The sequence below is a fragment of the Rhinolophus sinicus genome, linkage group LG10 (assembly GCF_036562045.2).
Source record: "Rhinolophus sinicus isolate RSC01 linkage group LG10, ASM3656204v1, whole genome shotgun sequence".
Lineage (NCBI taxonomy): Eukaryota > Metazoa > Chordata > Mammalia > Chiroptera > Rhinolophidae > Rhinolophus > Rhinolophus sinicus.
This window is the reverse complement of record NC_133759.1, coordinates 50,779,655-50,803,814: the sequence shown is the minus strand read 5'-3', so window position 1 is coordinate 50,803,814 and position 24,160 is coordinate 50,779,655. Positions and strand designations below refer to the sequence as shown.

The 24,160-nt window shown below is 39.5% G+C and overlaps 1 protein-coding gene across 16 annotated transcripts in view; it reads left to right on the top strand.

The window, feature by feature from the left end:
• ERC2 (ELKS/RAB6-interacting/CAST family member 2) overlaps positions 1-24,160 on the top strand; it is a 918,423-nt gene that overhangs the window by 10,751 nt on the left and 883,512 nt on the right. For 14 of the 16 annotated variants that reach the window (XR_012489712.1, XR_012489713.1, XM_074313131.1 and 11 more), the window contains one exon: positions 19,332-20,128. Coding sequence is in view for 14 of the 16 variants with exons in the window: in XM_074313131.1 (XP_074169232.1) it covers positions 19,472-20,128 (657 nt within the window). In the remaining 2 variants the exon portion in view is untranslated. Of the gene's footprint in view, positions 1-3,463; positions 3,548-19,331; positions 20,129-24,160 lie in introns of all 16 variants that reach the window. The other 2 variants (XM_074313130.1, XM_074313129.1) reach the window with 1 other exon arrangement.

Genomic DNA, 24,160 nt, shown 5'->3' with positions numbered 1-24,160 from the left:
TAATGGATATAATTAAACTGATTTTGTTAGACTAATAGAATTAGAAATACTTGGAGTAATTCATAGTGTACAGCTTCTGAAAGTGATGTGAGAAAGTTCATGAATGGAAATGGTTTAATTATTCCCTGAAATGTACAAGATTGGGAGTTATGTTCTGGAACTGTATTCAATGCCCCATACCAACCAGCTGCCTGTGACTTTACTTTTGTATGACTTACACCACTTTTTGGACATTAGTTGGTAACATTGCTACACTGTCTTTCATACATTAATCTTGACTTCTGTGCATCAGCTTGTGAACCAACATTTGATTTACCCTGTTTCCCCGAAAATAAGACCTAGCCAGACAATCAGCTCTAATGTGTCTTTTGGAACAAAAATTAATATAAGACCCGGTCTTATGTTATATTATATTATATAAGACCTGGTATTATATTATATTATATTATATTATATTATATTATATTATATTATATTATATTATATTATAGACCCGGTCTTATATTATAGTAAAATAAGACCGAGTCTTATATTAATTTTCGCTCCAAAAGACACATCAGAGATGATTGTCCAGCGAGGTCTTATTTTTGGGGAAACACAGTTCTATATCATGGCCTTACCTGCTAACAACTAGTTTTATTTCATCAGTGTCACTATATTTGTAAATCAGAGTTTGTGAAATCATTTGAATATTTCTTGAATCTTGAGATTATTTTATAAAAAGTAAGTGGAAAGTAGGAAAATGCAGGCAGTAATATTGGGAGAAGTATGAGCCTCATAAACGTAATGTAATTGCGGCAAAGATGGAAATCATTAGACATGCCCAATGTGGATGGTATTTACCCTCAGTCAGATGCTTTGGACTTAAGTTGGCCAACTATTAATATATATAGTTGGGAGGGATAAGAACCAAGTTAAAGACTATGGATGTATGAAACGTTGGAAAACAGCTTTAGGGATTACGATAAAGGGCAAGATGTAATTTAGGATTTTATCATTCATTTTGGGGAACACAGCTTCCCTTTCTAAAATGTAAGCCTAGTCAACTTTTGTTTGTTCAGCTTTTTAAAAAAAACATATTTAGAAAGGTATTTTCTACAAAAGTAGGGGATAGACATTGGGCTTCTCATCGGTCTTGTTTAGTTCACCAGAGTCAGTCACCTATTCCTTTGCCTTTCTAATTGGCCTAAGTGATCATCCTGCTAACAAAATTCTCTGTGTATTTTGGCAAACGAATAAAAAGAAACAAAAGCAAATAAAATGGTACATAGCAAAAGATACACCTCGATGGATTTTTATGACTCCATGGTTTCACTTGGCACACTGTGGAACATGTGGAACAGGAAAAAGTAAATGCGTCTTTGTCCTCATCATAAGCCTTAGTAATGCTAACATGGTGCATTCCGAGCCAAAGAGAAAGGAAATATTAAGTTTTGTGTGCAGTTAACGCCACAGCCCTCTAATCCCCAAGGTCAGGAGGCCATGGTAATGATCTCTCTGCCTTGGAGGATATGGTTGGTATCTGGGAGCTTGTCTTAACTTCCTTTGTAGACTCAGCCCACTTCTAAGGAAAGAATTGAGTTGGATGCAAAATTCCAGTTCCCTTTGATGCCCCTTGTAGTTAAATGGTGAATATTAAATCATGGGAGCTGTTAATCAGGTAGAATATGGGAAGGAATAGCTCTTGGATTTCAAATCTTTTACTGCAACTGAGAGACATAGTTTAGCTTCTATCAAAAAGGCGAATAACTACTGGACCAGAAGTTCAAGAAACTCATGTTAAGTACCTACTAGGTACCGGCACTGTGCTAAGCACATCAAGAATCATCTCATTTAATCTTCACAATAACTCCATAGTCCAAGTATTATTTCTCAAGATGAGGAAATTGACATTTAGAGAAGTTAAGAAATTTGCCTATGTGTCTTAGTTTAACTTCTCCCAGAAGCAGACCCTGAGACAAGTATTCTATTAATAGTGCAAGTAATTATTTGGGACATACAGGATACACTGGTAGGTGAACAAGGATACGAGACAGGGAGGAGAAGGCAGCCAATAGCAGGGACATTATTCGGGAAGTTACTGTAGTTGCAACTAGAGTTTTATCTCACAAGTAAACTATGGAGATAGCGTAAAGCACTTGCTAAAATTTTACTCTCGTGCAAATTGCTTAGCAAACTTCTAAAACCAGCTAATCTTTAGATCTGTTGCAACATAGTTAGTGTTGTTATTCCTCTTTATCTCACAAGGAGGGAACATATTGTACTTAAGGGTCTAGTTGTCTTTCTGAGATCCATGTAAAATCACCACATAGCTAGTGTTGCTATTTCGAGTAATTCAATCAATTGTACTGTCTTTCAAGAACTGATCATAGAGATTGAAGGGAACATCAAGGCTCAGAACTGAATGCCTTTCATAGTCATGTGAAATTAATAGAGAACAAAGAAGTAGTTATTCACAACAGGATGATCATCCTCTAAGAAAACAACACCAGGTTTCTGTGGTTAATACTGATGATGATGAAGGTTGTTGTACTAGTTACTAAGCCTCAAGCACTGTGCTAAACTCTTACACTTTCTCTGATTTAATCATGGCTCACCTTATTTTTGTGAAGTAGCTATTATAATTCCTGAGGCCATTGTTACTTACAGGCTCAGAGAGGTTTGTTCACTTGTTCAAGGTTAAACAGATAATGTAAGTGAGATTCAGGACTCAAACACAGTATATGTTTAATCTCTTAATCAAGGCTTCTCAAAGTTCTATGAAATCACTTTTAAAGAAAATAATTTCTTGTAGAACCCCAGGGTTGACTAAAATTATTGTTATTGTAATGATACTTTTTATGGTATAAACATAAAGCTGGTGACGATTTGTTGTTGTTGTTGTTGTTGTTTTAGCACCTACACCTTTATGAGACCTAAATCAATTTAGAAATTAAGTACACTTTATATAACTAATTCACATTAACAACATTAACTTCACCCCATTGACTACATTGCTGCTTATAACTGGAATATGAAGCTAGCTAACTGTTCTGGGAAGGTTCCCTGGCAGTCAGCTGGTCTCCCCTGCTGTGTACTGGGGGATGACTCAGTTCTCTCCCCGTAGTCACAATATTCAACTTCTGTGGAACTTTGATTCATGCTGAGGGACGCGATATCCCTTACCTTTCAACCAGTGAGAACACATCATTTAGATACTCAAGTTCATCTTTCCCGCTTTCTCATTGACCTTTGTCGATTCTTGAAGGTATAAGATGTTGCTCAAACTCAATGGGCATGGCTGCCCTGATAATCAAGCACATCCGAATATTACTTGTTTTCAGATGCTTGAAATGCAAACAACCTTAGGTTCTCACGACATTTGTAAATTCTCTAATATACAAGACTATGGATCTGCCTCATCCTCTTCAGTCCTTGCCCAGGTTAAAAAACTGGATTTTCTCTCTGTGTCTTTCTTTCATAGGACTCTCCATCTGAGACCACGCCCTGTACTCCCAGAGGGGCTCAGATCTATTTCCAATATTCAGACACCTGGCAGCCTTGCACGGTAACTCGAGTTGCTCATGTAAACCTGAATAAGGGGGGTATGGCTCCCTTTTGAAATGGAGGGATTTGGGTCTCTGGAAGGTTGGAAACCATATTACTGATTTGTTCTCTAGAAATATTTGTTGAATAGATTTGAACCGTGTCCCATAGTTTCTTTTTTAATATGTTTTTATGTTAGATAAGCTTATCCTTATCTGTCCACTGACAAAGAGATTTCATTCAGTTACGTGATGATTTAATGCAGTTATTGACTCTCATTCATTGTCATTTCAGTTTTTAGAGGGGTTTCTGAGTGCCGTTCAGCACCTGACAATGCCCCTTGCTAAACGCTCATGTGATGATCAGTCATGTTTTTGAGAGATCTCAGAATTAGGGTATAACATTTATTCTTTCTCTTCTTTCCAGAATGTATAGATGAATGTTTGTCTCTGAAATTTGCACTTTTAAGCTATTTCCTCTCCCTTGCTATTGATTGTGGGTTTCTTTTTTTTTTTTTTGGAATAGTTTATGATATTTGCCAAAATTTTCCTTGTGTATGTGATTATGTGTATATTCTTTTCTAGTACAAGGCTATTTAGACATAATCCTTACATGTTGATTTCAGCTGCAGAAAAATTTTGTGTGATGGGGTTTTTAGGGACAAAGGAGTGGAGTTGTTATTCTCCTACCTTTCTCTCATTTTCTCTGAAACATCTGTTAGTTGACAGATTGAGGATTTTTTAGTGTAAGACCCAATAATTCCTGAAGTTTTTTTCTATGTCTATTATAACTAAAGCTTTATCAATTGACATTATACGTTTGAGGATTAAAGGAAATGCACAATTGTTTTAAAAATGGATCTAAAACCTTATTTATCTCTTCAGTGCAACCAGCTTAACTTGTTACATTTATCAAACTTTTTGACACCATGAATAATGTTATTATAACCAACATTTTATGTGAACCATGATTTTTTAATAATTTGATTTAACATCTCATGATTTTGTATTGTTTATTATTTAGGGTTTTGCTATATATATATATATATATATTAACTTTTGTTTAGCTGTGTACTAGATAGTGGTCTGTTCCTTTAACAAACATTTTTATGTGTTTTAGATTTAAAATTTAAGTTTTTTTTTTTTTTAAGGAGGGCACAGCTCACAGTGGCCCATGTGGGGATCGAACCGGCAACCTTGGTGTTATTAGCACCATGCTCTAACCAACTGAGCTAATCGGCCACCCCTAAAATTTAATCTTTTAGAATTGTTAGTGTTTGAAATTAAAACAATGGAAATAGCTAATGGAAAGCACAATTAACTAATACTTGGGTATCCAGAGTCCTTACCTGGAGGTATGGAATATAGTCAATCTCTTCACTCAAGCACCTTACCATAAAATGTAGCAAAGGCAGCTGAACATGTAATCATGCTAACTCTGCACATGGAAAACAGTAATTATAAAACGAGTTTGGGGGAACTAAAGGAGAGAGTAATGATTTGTGGATGAGTGTGTGTGAGTTGCAGAGAGCTCCTTGGAGAATGATAGAAAGCATTTGAAAATCTCTGCTGTGTCAGGCTGGGCTTCCCCCTGCCCACCCCTCCCCAATTCATATATTGTGGCATTTAAAGAAGAAATGGCTTATTATTGGGACTTTCAATACTTATAGGTGCATAATATTATAACCTGCAGATGATGGGAGAATGTCCATTTTTCTTTCTAGTTTTACAAAATGGTTGATGGCTTGAGTATTTTTTAATAGTAGGTTGATTTTGACTAGGAGTGTCTAACAAGGCAAGCTTAGTGGACTGAGAGAATTCTGAGACAACTTTGAGGTTCAAAACCACTGTGCCCTGTTCTCATAGTGTTGGACTTATCAAAGTTTGCTTTTATTGAGCATTAGCTACTATATGTTGGGCATTGTGTGAATTACTTTTCTTCTTTCATTTTATTTAATCTTTCCCAAATCACTGTGAAAAGTATTGCTATTATCTCCATTTTACAGATGAGAAAAGTGAGGATTAGGGAAGCCAAGTAGTTTTCCCAAGGCTATATACATCAAGAAATTAATGAGCTATGACTAACCAGATTTGATTTTGAGGTACCCTCTTTTTTTAAAAAAACACACACACTCTGTCTCACCTCTCTGGTTACAATTACAAAATTGTTGCATTAATTGCCATGGAAGTGATTTCAAGGATATGATGAAAGTATCATAATCTTAAATATGTTTTTTTCAAATATTCAAAAACTCTTGCATACCTCCTGTGTACTGTTAGGTCTGGGCAGGAAGAGCCCCTGCCCAGGGCCTCAGACTTTTGAGGGCTGACTCTAGACGGCCTCATTTCGCTGCACCTTCCCCACGGGGGAGGGGTCCACGGGGCCAAGTGGAAGTGTTTACCTGGAACCTATGCCTGTCATTGCGGGGTTCCGCTGAGTTCCCCCAGGCCTGGGACCTCCTGTCCAAGTGATCCTGAGTTGTCTTCCAGGGTCTACTTCGGTTTCAGACCCTATTGTAGGCTTACAGGTGTGCACAGCACGTCACCAGTGTGCACATCTTTAAGCCTACAATTGCTGAGGGTACCTATTTGTGAAAGTGTAGACCTGATACCAGCAAACTACTGCCTATGGGCTGAATCCAGCTAGTTTAAAATAAAGTTTTAAAATAAAGTTTTATTGTAACACAGCCACACTTAATTGGTTACAAATTGTCTGTGGCTGCTTTTGTGCTGAAAAGGCAGTCGAATAGTCATGACAGAGACCGAATGGCCCACAAAGCATAAAATATTTACTATCTGGTGTTTTATAGAAAATGTCTGATGGCCTTGGGTATAGATGGAGCCAGCCTAGTGTGCAGGTTGCAGAGATCACATGTGTGAGGCCCCTTGGCGGTGATGGAGCCAGGGGAGGGGAGAGGAGCATGGTGGCTGTGGTAGGCCTGCCCCTTGCTACCATGTTTTGGCCAGGACTCTGAAGAGTCCAAGAATTCTAAGTTCAAAATTCCAACCTCACCATCCTCATGGTTATATTTGTCAAGGTAGGAGTATAGAGTATATTTTATTTACCAGTTTGTTAGCTCTATTTATAACTTTAAAATGTATAGACATATTATATTTGGGCCTCCATTTGTAATTTTAGCTGGGCCCCACACACGTTAGAATGAATGTTAAACCCTGGGGTGCAGTGTAGGGGGTTAAAGTTGGAGGGAAGAGAAACCCCCAACAAGTAATCACAAATTAAAATGGAATTATGAAGAGTGGAAGTGCTTTTGGGTCATATATGGATTACTCTTGTTCTAAGTTTCATTGGTCCAAATTCAACTAAAAATGCTGGAACCCACCTTCCTGCTTAGCTGGAAGTTCCAGGTCTTTTCACTAGGGCTCCACCCAACCTCTCTTCACTTCTCCCTGTCTCCTCCCCTGACCCCTTACTCTGAGATCACACTGCTCCACAGTGAGGGGAATTTGGATATAAATCCCACACCCAAGTCCAAAGATGGGTGGGTTCTGTCCAAGCAGTCAGGCTACACGATTTCATCTTTCTGCCACAAGGTGTCGCTGTTGAGGTTGGTCTTCCTCCTACTGAAAGATGCTGCTGGTGCCCTTCAAAGTCACCACTATAAGGTCCTGAAAGGGAAGGCCCGCCCAGTCTCCCAGTGGCCAGGCTCAGCCACAGGTGTGCCAGGAGTGGTGGGGCAGATACCATCAGGTCCCCACCCACATCTGCTTTGCACTCAAGACCTGTATTGGAACGTGAGGGCTTTCTCTTGGCCTCCATGTAACACAGGCTGCAGGCGCCAGGGGAGCCGCCCTCTGCCAATGATGAATGGAGGTGTAACTATGAGACAGGTTTTCTGGTGTCTCTCAGAGCCCCTGCAGCAGGACTGAGCCCAGTCGTGATTAGCAGAAACCTTCTTAAAAATATACCCTATACTGACTTCCTTTACTTCCTGGTCTTAGTGCGAAATTCTTCCCTTAGTACTTCCTGGGATTAGCTCCTAAACGAACCACCTGCACCCAGATCCTTTTCTCAGCGTTTGCTTGTGGGGAGCCCTGCCTAGGACACATGGCCCTCCTCTGAGTTACAGCCCATGTACGACACGTTGTGTCCTGTTGCACAGGTTCCACACAGCACGGTGGGGCTCCAGGAGCTTCGCATCTCACCCACATGCTTGGTCCGTACAAGCTTCTCCATGGCTCCTGGTCACTTGTCTTGAGTCCCGATCACCAGCTAGGACTTCCTGTTATTTTGAAGTAATTACTTTATTTCTGGGAACTGCAGTCTTATTTGCAACCATGTTCATCTCCTTCCACAGACCTCACTCTGAATCTTGGGCATCACAACTGGGGTGTCAGTCACTTCCCTCCCTGGAGGCTCTAGAATCCTTTGTGTATATCAATTCCTCTTCTTCATGGTTTCCCATTTTGCAAACCAAGGATGTGAGGAGGGGCACCCTTGATGGGGTTACGCAAGATTTTCCTACACCTGCACCAGAGGACCCAGGCTACCTGGTCACTCCTCTATCGCCTAAAGAAGAGAGCCATTCAGACAACACTTGCAAGGCAGATAAAGTCAGCCTCTCTTATTAAAAAAATAAAAAATGCCATGTCATTCATGCCATGAAAAAAGGCATTATGCTTTGAGAGAACATAGCTGACAGAGCTGATTTGGATGGGATAGGCCTTGTTGAGGGTATGCTGTTGGATGCTGTGATGTAAACGGTGAATAGGAATCAGCCCTGCAAAGAGAAGAGCATGTGTGAGGCTCCAAGACAGGAAGGGACTGGACACATTTGAGCAACAGAAAGAAGACCCTTGCAGAGTCAGGGAGGAAGAGGGAGGCAAGAAAGGAGCTGGAACTGCTGGCTGTGGCCAGGTCTGGTAGGGCCTCCGGCCATGGGAAGGATTTTGGTTTTTGTCCAAAGAGCACTGGGAAGTTTTGAAGGGTTTTGAGTGGGTAAGGGGAGACAGTTTGTGATCAGAATTGTAACCTTAAAATAGTTAGGCTGATGTGTGAGAAATAGAGTGGAGGAGGATTCGAAAAATAGAGATGCTTAAGCAAGTCGTGTTGGTGATGGTAGAAGTAGAAACAAGGGAACAGGTTGAGACAGATTTTGGAAGTAGATTTGATAGGATTTGGTAAAGGACTTGAAGTGGGTGGTGAAGGAGAATGAATTCTTATTTAAGATATTTTGTACGTGTAGAAGTAGTAAAATTTAAATACCTATGGGGCAAGCGTGAAAAGAGGGAGTCAGACTAGATGTAAAGTACTAAGGAGAGGTGGTGACCATCGCATGTTGGAGGGTGCGTGCCCTCTCCTAAAGGGGCAGCTGCTGGGTGGCTCTGACCAGTCATTACCATGTAGGAATGTGGGCCTAACATTGTCAGATTTTCAGATTTTTCAGGAGAAGCCCGAATCTGGATTTTAATGTGAAATGTCTGTATCTCTCTATGTTGGCAACTAGATCAAAATTCTAAAGAACACTGGCCTAGCCATATACAACACCTCTGCAGGCAGCCTCTGGCTCCTGGCCGGCCACTCCTTGCTCAACATCTGTCCAACACCACATCTTCTTCTGGAAACCTTTTAAAATTAACTGTAGTCTATGACACAAAATTTTAAAAAAGTTTAGGGATGCCAATAAGGAAAAAAAGGAGGACTAAATCTTGGGAAATACTGATGATCTCAGCTCACACGGCCTGTCAGCAGGGCTCAGGTGATGGGCTGAGGCTGAGATGTATGGAAATAAACTTAACCTAATTTAGAGCAGATAGCAGGAAATGCTTTTGTCTTAAAATAGATCATCGCAGATGATAGTCTGAGATACTTGAGGTAGACAGGAATCAAGGCTCTGTCCACCTTTTCTCCCCACCCCGAGCTTACAGTTCTGGAGTCCTTAAGCCTTTTAAGAGAGTGAGTGGATGAGTGTATATTTTATTTATGAATCCATATTCAATTAGAGAAAGTATTCTTATAGGTTCATAAAACCATCTTTGATTTTATTTTGTTTGAGCCTTAAATGGAACTTACTCTTGGACTTTGAATTTTATTCATGAAGTACTTTTAAAGAGCAAGGTATTACGCAATTAATTTCTTTGGTGTCATACTCAGCAGCGTTTTTCTGTTTCTGTGCATGGTTTGATCTAATTAATAATTTATCCTTTTTAGGATTGTACATCACAAATGTATAAGAAAACAGTGTTTTTAAGAGTTTACAAGAAAGTGCAATGATTGAGCTTATCTTGGCTTCATAATAGTATTTACAACAATAAGGTTGTAACTACCTTATTTCCTATAATGCATTTATAGCTGGGTGGAAAAGCTTAGAAATGGTTTTCATGAAGTCAGTAATGGGAAATAGAAGACATCATTGCATTATTGATTGCTGAATGAAGTTGATCTTTTTGCTCCATCTCAGGGCTTCATTTTACAGAACTGAAAAAAGAAAAATAGGATAGATGAGAATTAGGAGACTAACCGAAAAAAGCCTTAGTATCAAAACAAGTTCCTAAAAATATATCAGGAGATTTAAACACAGCTGGGGCAGGGGGAGGGGAAGCTGTGCGTGACTCAGTAGAACAAGTAGGAATCATGAGACTTAGGACCTGACAGCCATGGGAACCCGCCTTTGGTTTACCTAGACACTGGGCCTTTGCCTGATCTATGAAATCGGCAGCACTCTATGTGCTTGCTGCAGCTTTAAGGGTGAAAATTGTTCCAGGAAACCAGCCCTGCTTTTTGTCAATTGGTGGAAGAGACTACTTGCCAAATAAAATGTTGGGCCTAGGTCGCTAATTAAAATGTACTGTTAAGAAGCAGACGTATAGTGGTGAAGAAATTATTCTGTGACCATTTTAATGTTTTCTGAAGTTCTCATTTGATTTGATAAATTCTGTGGAATTGTACAAAATACCTCTTGTCTGATGGGACCTTGGAGTAGGCAACATCAGCCTGTTTCTTCACTTCTTAGACACGTGGATTGCTGCTGACTGACTTGACATTCTGGCTTCTTTACTGAGTGCTTTAAAAATGAATACAGAATTATATGTATTTCTTGTCCTAGTAGGGCCAAAACTCTAACCAGTCATTATTTTGGTCTTTTCTATTTCCCTCTTTAGAGCTCAGTTCTGATTCTCTTGGGTCAGTTTCATGTCCCTGCTCTTAAAATACTGCCTAGTTCCTCTAACCATCTTCCCCTCAAATCATGTTAGATCTGAGATGAAGAAAACTCTGAGAAAGTCTATTCTCATGGGTAAACTTTCCATAGACAGAAGCTTTGTCCATCTCAATCAGTGCTTTATCCCCAGCATTCAACACTGGGAATTAAGCTGATGCTTAAAAAATATTTATTAAATGAATGAATCCAAATGTTCAGTGAAAAGTTTTCAGGCATTCTGAAGGGAAAATAAATTTGGGGAAAGCTACATTATATACTCAATTTCAGACGCATTAGTGTCTGAAAGTCTCTGAGACATCGTGGTGTAAAATCAAAACCCTGTTAGCCTTGTTTATCTGAACATTTACCAAGCTATCGTGGAAGTATTGGCTTAAAGCAGAGCTGATATAGCACAGCATTGGTATTACTTCTTAAGGTGTATTTACTGAATATGCAGAGCTGTGATCCTGAATTGGGTAATTCAGGGATTTTTTCGTGCTCTCAGGAGAAGATGGTGGCTTCCAGGATATGTTGAGAATACAGAGTAAAGGCTGTGGAGGAAAAATAGCCAAGGGTAAGGATATGAGTATAAATTATTTCAACATTTCTGGGGGGAATTTTGATCGTTGGTATACAGAGCCTTTAAATTTATTTCTTGTAATTCTACTTCTGGAACTTTATTTTGGGAAGTAATAAGAGATGTATACAGAGCTTTATCAATCAGAATATTAATTATGATGTTGCCATTTTAAAAAGAAATAACCTAAGTGTCCCATAATAGATGATTGGTTCAATAAATGATTAGATAACCATTCAATGAAACATTGACTTTTTCAGTTTTTTTTTTTCTTTTTTGCTGTGTAACAACAACAACAACAACCAAAAAAACCCCTAACTCAGGAGGCTTTAAACAATAATTTATTATTTCCTGATTTCTGGTCAAGATGGCAGAGTAGGTAAATGCTGTGCTTGCATCCTCTAATGACCACATCAAAATTACAGCTAAATTATACAACAACCATCATTGAGAATCACCTGAAGTCTAGCTGAACAGAGGCCCTATAACTAAGGATATATAGAAGAAGACACCTTGAGACTGGTAGGAGAGGTGGAGACGTGGAATGTGCTGGTCCCACACCCACGTGTGGAAGTTAAAAATCAGAAGGGATATTTCAAATGAGGAGGTTACCCCTGAAGAACAGCGGCTCCCAGCCCCACTCCAGGCTCCCCAGCCAGGGTTCCAGGGCTGGGAAGAGAAGTCCCCACAACTTCTGACTGTGAAAATCAGTGGAGATTGTAGCTGAATGGGATGGAGGGGGGATGGAACCCCAGGTGTTCCTCTTAGAGGTCCCACATGTGGACTTACTCGCTGATGGACTCACTTGTTCTGAGCTCCAGCACTAGGGCAGCAGCTTGAAAGGCAGCAGGGACATACAGGGAGGAACTGAGTTGTCTGGCTGCAGGGCAAGGGCTAGAGGGGCAGCTATCTCCCAGACAGAAATGCTGGCAGAAGCCATTATTTCTTTATTGAGTTCTTCCCCCACCCAGGCGGGTGCTATATCTGAGTCTCCATCAGCTTGGCTAACTCTGTTTGCCCTGCCCTGGTGATTTCCTAAGATACGGCCCCACCCAACTTGTGGATCCACCCAAGTTGCTTCCAGTGGTTTTTCCATACACACGACCTGTCTTGGCTCATGCTGTGGACTTTCCTAAAATATCTCAAAGGTTCACAAACCCCAAACAGGCAGCATGTGGCCTTGGTGTGCCGTGTACCGCTTGATGAGCAGCCACAAGCCTGGTAGCAGTCGGCCTTGGTTTGAGGGTTGGCCTCTCCCATGCACCTCCAAGCCCAGTGCAGATGGTGGCCATCTACAGGTTGCTCTGTGGCTTATTCCAGGTGGCCTCTAGCAGGGCACAGGCTGCAGCTGAGCTTGGTCTGCTGTGGGGGTCCTTAGCAGGCTCTGGGGCTGGCAGGCCTGGTGGCTGGTTTTGGACTGAGAAGGAACACCACCTAGCTGCCTCCTTGGATGACACACCCAAAAGGCAGACTGGGCAGGCACCAGAGCCCTGCTAAAGCGAATCCTGCTCTGTAGGGTCAGCCCCTGCACAACAGCTCCTCCACTGTAGTCACGGCCAGTCCTCACAACCAATCAACCTGAGGGTCAATCCCTCCTATTGATGTGCAAATAGCAACCAAGGCTCAACTACAGCAGGAGGACACACACACACAAGGGACACACCTGGAACACCCAGCTCAGGTGACCAGGGAGACTGTGCCACTGTGCCCCACAGGACACCTACTACATAAGGCCACCCTACTAAGACTGGGAGGTATAGCAGCTCTACCTAATATGTAGAAACAAACATAGGGAGGCTGCCAAAATGGGGAGACAAAGAAACATTTCCCAAATGAAAGAATAAAACAAAGTTCCAGAGCAAGAACTAAACAAAGGACACATAAATAGTTTCTCAGGCAAGAAAAACCTAAAAGAATTTATCACCACCAACCAGTATTACGAGAAATAATAAAGGGACTTCTTTAAGAAGAAGAAAAAAAACAGCAAAAATATGAATAATAAAATGGCAATAATGAATGTCTATCAAGAATTACTTTAAATGTAAATGGATTAAATGCTCCAATCAAAAGATAGGGTGGCTGAATGGATAATAAAACAAGATCCTTACATATGTTGCCTACAAGAGACTCACTTCAGACTGAAAGATACACACAGACTGAAAGATACACACAGACTAAAAGCAAAGATGGAAAAAGATATTTCATGATAATGGGGGGGAAAAAAAAAGAAAAAACTAGAGTAGCAATACTTATACCAGACAAAAATAGACTTTAAAACAAAGACTGTAAAAAGAGACAAAAAAGGACCCAGCCATCCCACTGCTGGGTATTTATTCGAAGAAACCCAAAACGCTATTTTGAAGGAACATGTGCATCTATAAGTTCATTGCAGCGTTATTTACAATTGCTGAGATATGGAGGCAACCTGGGTGTCCATTAATGGATAACTGGATAAAGAAGTGGTGGTACATATATACAATGAAATAGTATTCAACCTTAAAAAGAATCAAATCTTGCCATCTTCAACAACATTGATGGACTTGGGGGGTATTGTGCTGAGTGGAGTAAATCACACAAAGACAAATACCATATGATTTTACTCATATGTGGAATCTAAAGAACAAAATAAACGAACAAACAAAACAGGAACAGAGTGAGATACAGAGAATCCTTTGAGGGTTGCCAGATGGGTGGGGGGTAAAAGAGATGAGGTTAAGTACAAATTGGTAGTTACAAAATAGTCATGAGGGTATAAAGTATAGCAGAATGACTATAGTCAATAATATTGTAATAACTATGTATGGTGTCAGATGGGTACTAGATTTATTGAGGTGATCACTTTATAAGTTACATAAATGTCTAATCACTATGGTGTACACTTGATACTAATATAATATTGTATGTCAACTGTAATTGAAAAATAAGCCATTATTAAAAATATAAAGTAAAAAAAATTATTTCCCATCACTCTGGGCAGTTTTTCTGTTACACATAGTGTTGGTTGTCACTCATGTAGCTGATTTCACATGGCAGCTGGGCTGGAAGGTTCAAGTTGGCTTGTCTTGTGTGTGGTTTCTTGGTGCTGGTTATTGGCTGGATACTTTGGTTCTTCTTCTCATGACCTCTTTTTCCATGTGGTGTCTCATCTTCTAGTGTCTTTCTGTGTGGCTTCTCTTTCCAGTAGAATAGCTTGGACCTTACGTCTCTGGGTTTTAAGAGAACAAAAACAGAAACTGTTGTGCCTCTGTAGGGCATGGCCCAGAGCTGGAACAGTGTCACTCCTGTCGTATCTGTTGGTCAAAACAGTCACAAGGCCAGCCCAGATTCAAGTAGAAGGAAATAGAATCCATTTCTTGATGAAAGGAGTGACAAATGTGTACAGGAAGGAACAGAAATTTGGTGGCCATCTTTGGAGACTCATGGTAGTCATTAAAAATCATGTTGTAGAAAAATATTTTATGACATTAATGTTAAATGGAAAAAGGAGATGATTTTAAATATCAAACCATTGAAGAGAAAGGAGAGTACAAGACTTTATATAGAATATAGTACTAATTTTGTTTAAAATTGTATATGCATATATATGTTACACACACACACACACACACACTTGAAAAGAATTGGGAGCAACATCACCTTAATAACAGTGTTTTTCTATGAGTGACAAGATTGAGAGTGTTTTTATTTTCTTTTGTATATAGATCTGTATTTTAAAAACTTTCTGTAATTATCTATTAGTTGTTTTAACAGATAAGAAAATTGGTTATTTATTAGGCTAATTAGAAATTCTTGACAAATATCTAAGATTAGAAGACGTGCGTTATATTCTGTGAACCAGTGCCATAAACTTAAAACTACAAAGTTGCAGCCAAAAACTTCTGTCGACTTTGACATTTAAATATACCCTTCTGAATAATTCCTAGAATAGAAAAAAAATTTCAAAAGAAAAATAGTCACTTACAAATGAGTTCTATACACACAGTCCTGGAATATGCAGGCAATGCGTATAATCTTACATGCATTAATCAGATAATATGATTGAAGATAAATGAATCTTTAATGCACAAATGCAAACGTAGCTAAACACAAAGGAAGTATAAGTTATTATAAAGGATAAAGAGATACTGATCAAATGAAAGACAGAATAGAGTAAAATATGTCAATAAAACCAAAAGCTGTATCTTTAAAACACTAAACAATAGACAAACATTTGTCATATTGTCATTAAGAGAAACCGAAAGATACAAACCACATTAGGAATGAGATGGGGACATAACTGGAGGCAATTAAAAAATTTGTAAGGAAAATTTATACAAATCAATACCAGTAAGATTATAATATCTGGATGGAATGGGCTGTTTTTTGTTTTTTTCCTCCTTTTTCTTTGGAATGGACTGTTTCTGAAGAAACATTTTTGTGATTATTGACACAAATAGATAGCAAACTTTAATAGATCAGGAAACAAAGTAAAACATGAAAAGATAATCAGCAACTAAGCCCATTCAGTTTTATGGGTGTGTTCTACCAAATCTGTCCGGAATGGAGAAGTCTCATATCTGGAACATCTAGCTGTTCCATAACATATGAAAAATTGAAAGCTTCTCAATCCATTCTATGACACTAGCATAAACCTGATACTAAACCTAGAAAAGGAGAACCCAAGGAAACTGTGGGCCATTGTCAACATGTATTGCTCTTTAAGTAAAGAAACATTATTTCAAACAAGTTAATATACCTCTGTATATTTTACGTTATGTCTATGTGTCTTTCCAAAGGAGCGAACTCCACTTTTTGTTTCTTGGTTATTGCAATTCTCTAAAGCCTTGGCCAGCTGGACTTCCAGTCTCTTCTGCTTTCTTAGATAAGAAGATGATTTTATAAGTCATTGCCCAGCTGGGACATAGATTCCTGGATTCTAAGCACAAAACAAATTTATTTAACTGTTGGAATTATAGATGAAAAAAAAATTGATTTCTTAAGTCATAATGATAAGCAACCTACCTTAAGAAAAAAGAAAGATCAAACAATCTAACTTTACATTTAAAGGAACTAGGAAAAGAAGAACAAACTAAGCCCAACGTTAGTAGAAGGAAGAAAAGAACAAAGATCAGAGCAGACATAAATGAAACATAGAGCAACAAGACAATAGGAAAGATCTTTATATATTACCGAAAAGGTAGAAAATGCCAATAAACAAAAGGAAGAAAATGAAAACCACTTGGGTTCCCACCACTGTTAACATTGTGATGTGTGTAGTTCCAGTCTTCTCTGCAAGTTAGTGTGTATGTATGTGTCTTATAATACAAAAGTCTGAGTAAACCAGAAAAATATTTTGTAGTCTGTTTCCTGCCCCCCACCCCCATCCGGCTGCATTACTAGTGTGTTGTCAACATCTTTCCATCTCGTTACATATTCATGTAATGGTCAGATTATCTCACGATGGTCTGTCTGTCTCTATCATCTATGTAAACTGAATTCTGATTGTTAGAACTGTTGATTCACCTTTTTTAAAAATACAGAACAGGTTATTCATGCAAAAATGTTAGATACAAAATGATTTTTGTATATTATCAAGTAAAACAAAATTAAGCTCTGAGCAACATACACATTTGAAACTAAGTTCCTTATTTAGAGACAGGTGTATAATCCTTTGTAGGGACTTTTTAGGGAAAGGAGAAGCCTTCGTGGGAAATATTTCTTCATACTATATGTGAGGACTCTTTAGGGACAAATGACAGATACCCTGATTAGAATTGAATGTAGTAAAAAAGAAAATCTATGGGTGAATGTATCAGTTCCCTGTTGCCCCAGTAATGCTACAGAACAACCAACCACAAAACCTCAGTGACATACTAAGAAGTATTTATATAGTTCATGAGTGTGTGGGGTTCAGAGGCCCTCAGCTGGACTTGCTCATGCATCTGTGACCAGCTGCTGGTTGGTTAGGCACCTCTGGGCTTGCTCAAATGTCTTGGGGTTGTTTGGCTATTGGTTAGGACACCTTTACTCTATTTTGTTTCTTATCTTCCAGCAGGCTATGCTGGGCATGTTCTAATCGCTATGGCAGAGGAAAATGAGCAAGACAGCAAATACGCAAGTGTTGTTTCAGTCCTTCACTTGCTTCACGTTTATCTTCTTATTGGCCAAAGCAAGTCATACGATGGAATCCAGAGTCAGATTGTGAGGGCTGTGCTGAGGAAGCAGATACAAGAAGGGGCGAAGAACTGGGGCCATTGATGCAGTCAGTTTACCTGGCATATGTAACTAAAATGGCCTACGGGTAGATGTAGTTTCAGTGACTGCTGGGTGCAGGGTACCAAGGGATGTCACCTGGCTTGATTTCACACTATTAAAAGTTTGGCTCTGCTTTTTTTCCCCATTAGCTTCACTCTCAAGGAAGCCAGCCCTTTTCCTCTGGTAGTGCTCAGAAACTCCATCTTGAAAATCAGTAATTCCAGCTGAAAAGGAGTTTATCTTTCACAGTTGTTTCAGCTAAAGTATGGAGTCTTTTTGGACCAGTGTGGGTCACATGTCCATCGCTAAACCAGCTGCCATGTCTAGGGGATGGAATATGATGATTGGCCGGGCCTGGGTCATATTCTTACCCCAACACCATCCAGGATGGAGTAGAGGGAATCAGCCTTGCCTAAACCTAATGAACTGTGAGTAGAGGGTTGGGGAAAATTTCCCTAAGGAAAACAGAGATAGTGTTTCCAGAAAGTAGGGGGAGGGGAGGGAGACTGAATGATAGGCAGGTAAAAATAGAGGGTGCCCTTTATATTGCTATTAATGTACTAATCTCATTGACACTGTGCTAGGCATCGAACTAGGTGTTTTATAAACATGATCTTCTTTTTTTCAGACTACCATGAGTTAGGTGGTTTTACCCACATTTTATTAATTGGAGAAAGGAAGCTCATAACAGTTAAATAATTTGCCAAAGTCACTCAACTAGTTGGTTGTTAGAGTGGAGATTTGAACCTGGGTTTGGCGCTCTCCAGGATTTGTGCTCCTATTGTCTTAAATCTGAAGAAAAAGACAGTATACCAAAAACACCTAAGAGGAAGAGCAGGAGGCCATGATACACCCCATTAAAGTCATTTGGATCCTAGCATTGAAGGGACAATCACAGCTCTGTAGCCCTGACTACATAAAATCTGCACCAATGTACTTGAGTAGCCGTGACAGGGAGCTTCTACTTTTCTCTAGGGGTTATGGACCTGGAACTCTAACATGATGCATTGTTCTCCTGTGCTACTTCTCACAGATGTGGAGGGGATCACATGAATATTTAAGTGATTCAAAATGGAAAAGAAGTCCCAAAATGAGCCTGAAAGATGTACACGAAAGGGGAAAAAGGCAGGATTGTCATACTCTCTGTGATAGCATTTGGGATCTGGCTATATGTAGGGGAGTCTCATTGGTTGAGCCACCTCATTTTCTTTTAGCTCCAAGATGGCCGATAGTTTCTAACTCATGTGTCAATGCAACTGATTGGTGGTAAACTATCTAGAGTGATGTGTTGAGAAGAGTTCTGAATCCAGTGGAAAAGGGGACCATGATGGATTAGTGACGTCTGTAATGGGTACAGGAGGGAAGTAACGACACGACTGACTGTTATTTGACATCCTAGGAAGCAACAGCTTCTCAGAGTGACTGTCAAGTCACCTGTGTATCGGGGTCACGTCTCAGGAGGGAGTATTTTATAACTAAGGTCTCTATGAGGAGGAATTCTATGGGAATTTTCTGGAGGTCCCAACTGTCACTTAGCACAGACCAAAATGCAGAGCTTTGTTTTCCTAAGAAAAAGGAGGATCTTTTTTGCTCTGAGAAATTTTGACCTTGCTTGGGAGCAGGGTGGGTGTAATTTACAAAATGTTTAGATGCTGTAAGTAAAGTTTTGGGGTCACTTTTTTTAAATGAACATGGGTATGACTATCTATCTATCTATCTATTGATCATCTGTTATCATCATCAAACTATATCTATCTATACATATTTTAAAAAATAATGAAGTTATAGTCAGAGTTCTAAAGAAGTTTGTTTTTGATTATCCTTTTTCTCATTTTTCAGATCTCTGATTGGAGTCATTTCCTGGTGCAGAGTATGAAAAGAATGCAGTGAAAATTCTGGCCAACAGTGGAAATATTGGCTTAATCTCCAACTTAGTATAGTATTTCTTCTCCTAAGCAGAACCTCATAATAGAAGAAAAATGTATGGAAGCGCAAGAACAATCACCAATCTGGAAGGGAGTCCTTCCAGATCTCCTCGTTTGCCAAGATCTCCTCGTTTGGGCCATCGAAGGACAAGCAGTGGGGGAGGTGGGGGAACGGGTAAGACTCTGTCCATGGAGAATATTCAGTCTCTTAATGCAGCCTATGCTACATCTGGACCCATGTATCTGAGTGATCATGAGGGGGTGGCTTCGACAACTTACCCAAAGGGCACCATGACCCTGGGGAGGGCCACAAATAGAGCTGTGTACGGAGGCCGAGTCACAGCCATGGGGAGTAGTCCCAATATTGCTTCCGCTGGACTTTCCCACACAGATGTCCTTTCTTATACGGATCAACATGGTGGTCTGACCAGCTCATCCCATCATCATCACCATCAAGTCCCCTCCATGTTGAGGCAGGTTAGGGATAGCACAATGTTAGACCTTCAAGCCCAGCTCAAGGAACTTCAGAGAGAGAATGACCTCCTTCGGAAAGAGCTAGACATCAAGGACAGCAAGTTGGGATCTTCCATGAACAGTATCAAAACCTTCTGGAGTCCTGAGCTCAAGAAGGAAAGAGTCTTGAGGAAAGAAGAGGCAGCCCGGATGTCTGTCCTCAAGGAGCAGATGAGGGTTTCCCATGAAGAAAATCAGGTAGGTTATGACTCATCTCAGTGTTTTTCAGGCTTCTCCTTGAGTAGTTGATGCTTTGCAAATGGTATACAACCTGTGCAGAAGAAAAGTTTGGCATCATCAAGAAAGCTATGACTCAGTAAGTGTTTGACTTGGAGACTAAGAGGACATAGGGAATATGAGATTACTGCTTGTGATCTCCTTATTTTCCAATAACCTTTCACAATGCTGCAGAAGAGGGGGGATCACTCCTCACTGCCTAACTTTTATGTTTGGTTAATTTTGTTTTCTTTTTCAGCAGTCACACAGCAGCTCAGATATACTTCGCTCTGAATAGAAGAGGAAAATGTTAATTTTTGCAAGGGTAGACTTTTAAAAAAATTTTATTGGGGAATATTGGGTAACAGTGTGTTTCTCCAGGACCCATCAGCTCCAAGTCATTGTCCTTTAATCTAGTTGTGGAGGGCGAAGCTCAGCCCCAAGTCCAGTCGCTGTTTTCAATCTTTAGTTGCAGGGTGCACAGCCCACCATCCCATGCTGGAATTGAACCGGCAACCTTGTTGAGAGCTTGCGCTCCAATCAACTGAGCCATCCAGCTGCCCCTCTGGAAGCTCAGTGACAGCTTGTTGTCTTCAGTTTAGTTGTGGAGGGTGCACAGTTCACTGGCCCATGTGGGAATCGAACCGGCAACCCTGTTGTTCAGAGCTTGAGCTCTAACCAACTGAGCCATCCGGCCGCCCCAAGAGTAGACATTTTAACAGCAGCATTTAGAGGGCCACATTTGACTGGTGAATTGATTTTTTTTTTTTAAAGCACCAGCAGCAGTATTTCATTCTAGAATGAGTGGAGATTGTTCTCTAAATAGCAAGCTGAGCAATATTAAATGGGATTGGGTAGAATGGGTTTGATATCATGTTAGAAAAACACAATAAATTTCTGCCTCATCTATTTAATATTAATTAAGTACATATTATGTGCAAGATACCTTTCTCTTCTTTAATCCACCTTCCATATCATAGCAAGATTAGTTTTCCCAATGTCTACCTGCAGTTATGCCATCCCCCTGCCTTAAAACCCTCAATAATTACTCATTGCCTTCAGAATGAAGTCTACCTCTTTGGCTGAGGAAAACCTGAGCCAGTTTTTCCAGCATTATCTTGCACCACCTCCATCCACCTCTCCTATGCTACCAGAACCACCACTTGGTAATTCCTGTTCATACTCAGGGTTTTCTACTTCCATGCTTTGCTCTTTGTATTACCTTCTACTGGAGGACTTCTCAGCACCCCTTCTCCCTGCTTCTTCCCTTTCAGACCCAGCCAGTCTCCATTTTTCACATCCTACCTGTTTTGTGAGGCTCATTTATATGATGCTATTAATATTTTCACAAGTGCTTTGGAGTCAGACATGCCTGGGTTTAAACCCCAGCCTCACTTCTTAGTGGTAGTGAGATAAGTATAAGAGGTGTGGAGTAGAGGGTGCTGTGCCATTTGGCTAAAACAATTCCAAGATATCGTTTAACTTTCTATAGATATCTAGGTAATTTTAACTTGGCTAAACCAGTGATTCTCTGATAATTGGTCTTTATGTTGGCCTAAAGAAGTGCTCTGTCTTTCTTAGGGTCATCTGCTGACCCACCTGTCTGTTTCCCTGGCTACTACCCCATTGGAGTTCAAGCACCAGTAGAAGCATTTCTGTTCTGTATGAGAGTCTGCTATTCGCTCTTCTTGTATATGTGGAAAGCAATCAGCTTTTCCCTTTGATTATCTGACAAAGCCTTTGCTAGTTTTTAGATGTGGAAATGTGATTTTCAGTTGGAACAGAAAGCTTTATTCTTTACTCCTAAATCAAATTAATGCTCTTCTCTATCATTTCTGCTTTTTTCTGTCTTTGCTTGTTCATGAAATCCTGTGAACCTGTGATAGCTATGCGCATTTCCCCAGTTGTGTACTGGTTTTTTTCCTTTTTTAGTTGTTTTGCAAAATGGTTAAAGCAGTTTAGGAATTATGCAAGTAGTTATAAAGTTGAAAATATTCTCTAAACTGTCACTTCCCAAATTACTTTTATCTTATAATTACCTTTTTTTAAATTAGTTTCAGGTGCACAAAACAAAGTAATAGTTAGATTTTTATCATTTATATCCCTCACAATGTGTCAACCCCTCCCCCATCCACCACTATCCCTCTGACATTGCACAGAGCCATTACATTTCCACTGTCTCTATTCCTAATGCTGTATTCCGCTTCTTGTAACTATATATATATATATATATAATTATAGTTGACATTCATTATTGTTCAGCTTCAGGTGTACAATGCAGTGATCAGGAATCTACATCATCCCTGAGGTGGTCTCCCTCATGAGACAAGTGTCCATCAGATACCCTACAAAATCTTCACAACATTATTGATTACATTCCCCAAATTAACTTTCGTAACCCCGTAGCAATCTTGTGGTTACTGACTGTGCTTTCTAATCCCCTCACCTTCCCCCTTTCCCCCCACCATCCTCCCATCTAGCAACCCTCAGTTTTTCCTTTATATCTCTGAAATGGTTTCGGATTAGTTCATTCATTTATTCTTTTCTTTAGATTCCACATATAAGTGAGATCATATGGTATTTGTCTTTCTCTGACTTATTTCACTTAACATAATGTTCTCTAGGTCCATCCATGTTGTTGCAAATGGAAAGATTTCTTTCTTCTTTATGGCTGCATAATACTCCATTGTATAAATGTACCACAGTTTCTTAATCCAGTCGTCTACAGATGGGCATTTCGGTTGTTTCCATGTCTTGGCTATTGTGTATAGTACTGCAATAAACATAGGAATGCATAAAGTTTTTTGAATTAGAGTTTTGGATTTCTCCGGATAGATACCTAGTAGTGGAATTGCTGGATCATAAGGTAGTTCCATTTTCAGATTTTTGAGATACCTCCATACTGTTTTCCATAGTGGCTGCACCAATCTGCAATCCCACCAACAGTGCACAAGGGTTCCCTTTTCCTCACATCCTCGCCAGCACATGTTATTTGTCGATTTATTGATGATAGCCATTTTGACTGGGGTGAGGTGGTATCTCTTTGTGGTTTTTATTTGCATTTCTCTGCTGGTTAGTGAGGTTGAGCATGTTTTCATATGTCTGTTTGCCATCTGTATGTCTTCCTTAGAAAAATGTCTCTTCATGTCCTCTGCCCATGTTTTAATTGGGTTGTTTGTTTTTTTGGAGTTGAGTTGAGTGAGTTTTTTATAAATTTTGGATATTAACCCCTTATCGGATATATCATTGGCAAATATCTTCTCCCATTCAGTAGGATTCTTTTTTGTTTTATTGATGGTTTCCTTTGCTGTGAAAAAATTTTTTAGTTTGATGTAATCCCACATGTTTATTTTTTCTCTTACTTCCCTTGCCTGAGGGGATATATCAGTAAAAATCTTACTTGGGGTAATGTCTGTAAAATTTCTTCCTATATTTTCTTCTAGGAATTTTATGGTTTCAGATCTTACATTTAAGTCTTTAAGCCATTTTGAATTTATTTTTGTATGTGGTGTAAGGAGGTGGTCCAACATCATTTTTTTCCATGTGTCTGTCCAGGTTTCCCAGCACCATTTATTGAATAGACTGTCTTTACCCCACCATAAATTCTTGCTTCCATTGTCGTAGAATAAATGATCATATAGGCATGGATTTATTTCTGAGCTTTCTATTCTGTTCCATTGATCTATGTGTCTGTTTTTATGCCAGTACCATGCTGTTTTGATTACTGTAGCCTTTTAGTATAATTTGATGTTAGGTATTGTTATACCTCCCACTTTGTTCTTATTTCTCAAGATTGCCGAGGTTATCCGGGGTCTTTTATGGTTCCATATAAATTTTAGGATTATATGTTCTATTTCTGTGAAAAACGTCGTTGGTAGTTTGATAGGAATTGCATTGAATATGTATATTGTCTTAGGCAGTATTGACATTTTATATTAATTCTTCCTATCCATGAAAATGGTATGTGTTTCCATCTATTTGTGTCTTCTTTCATTTCTTTCTTCAGTGTCTTAT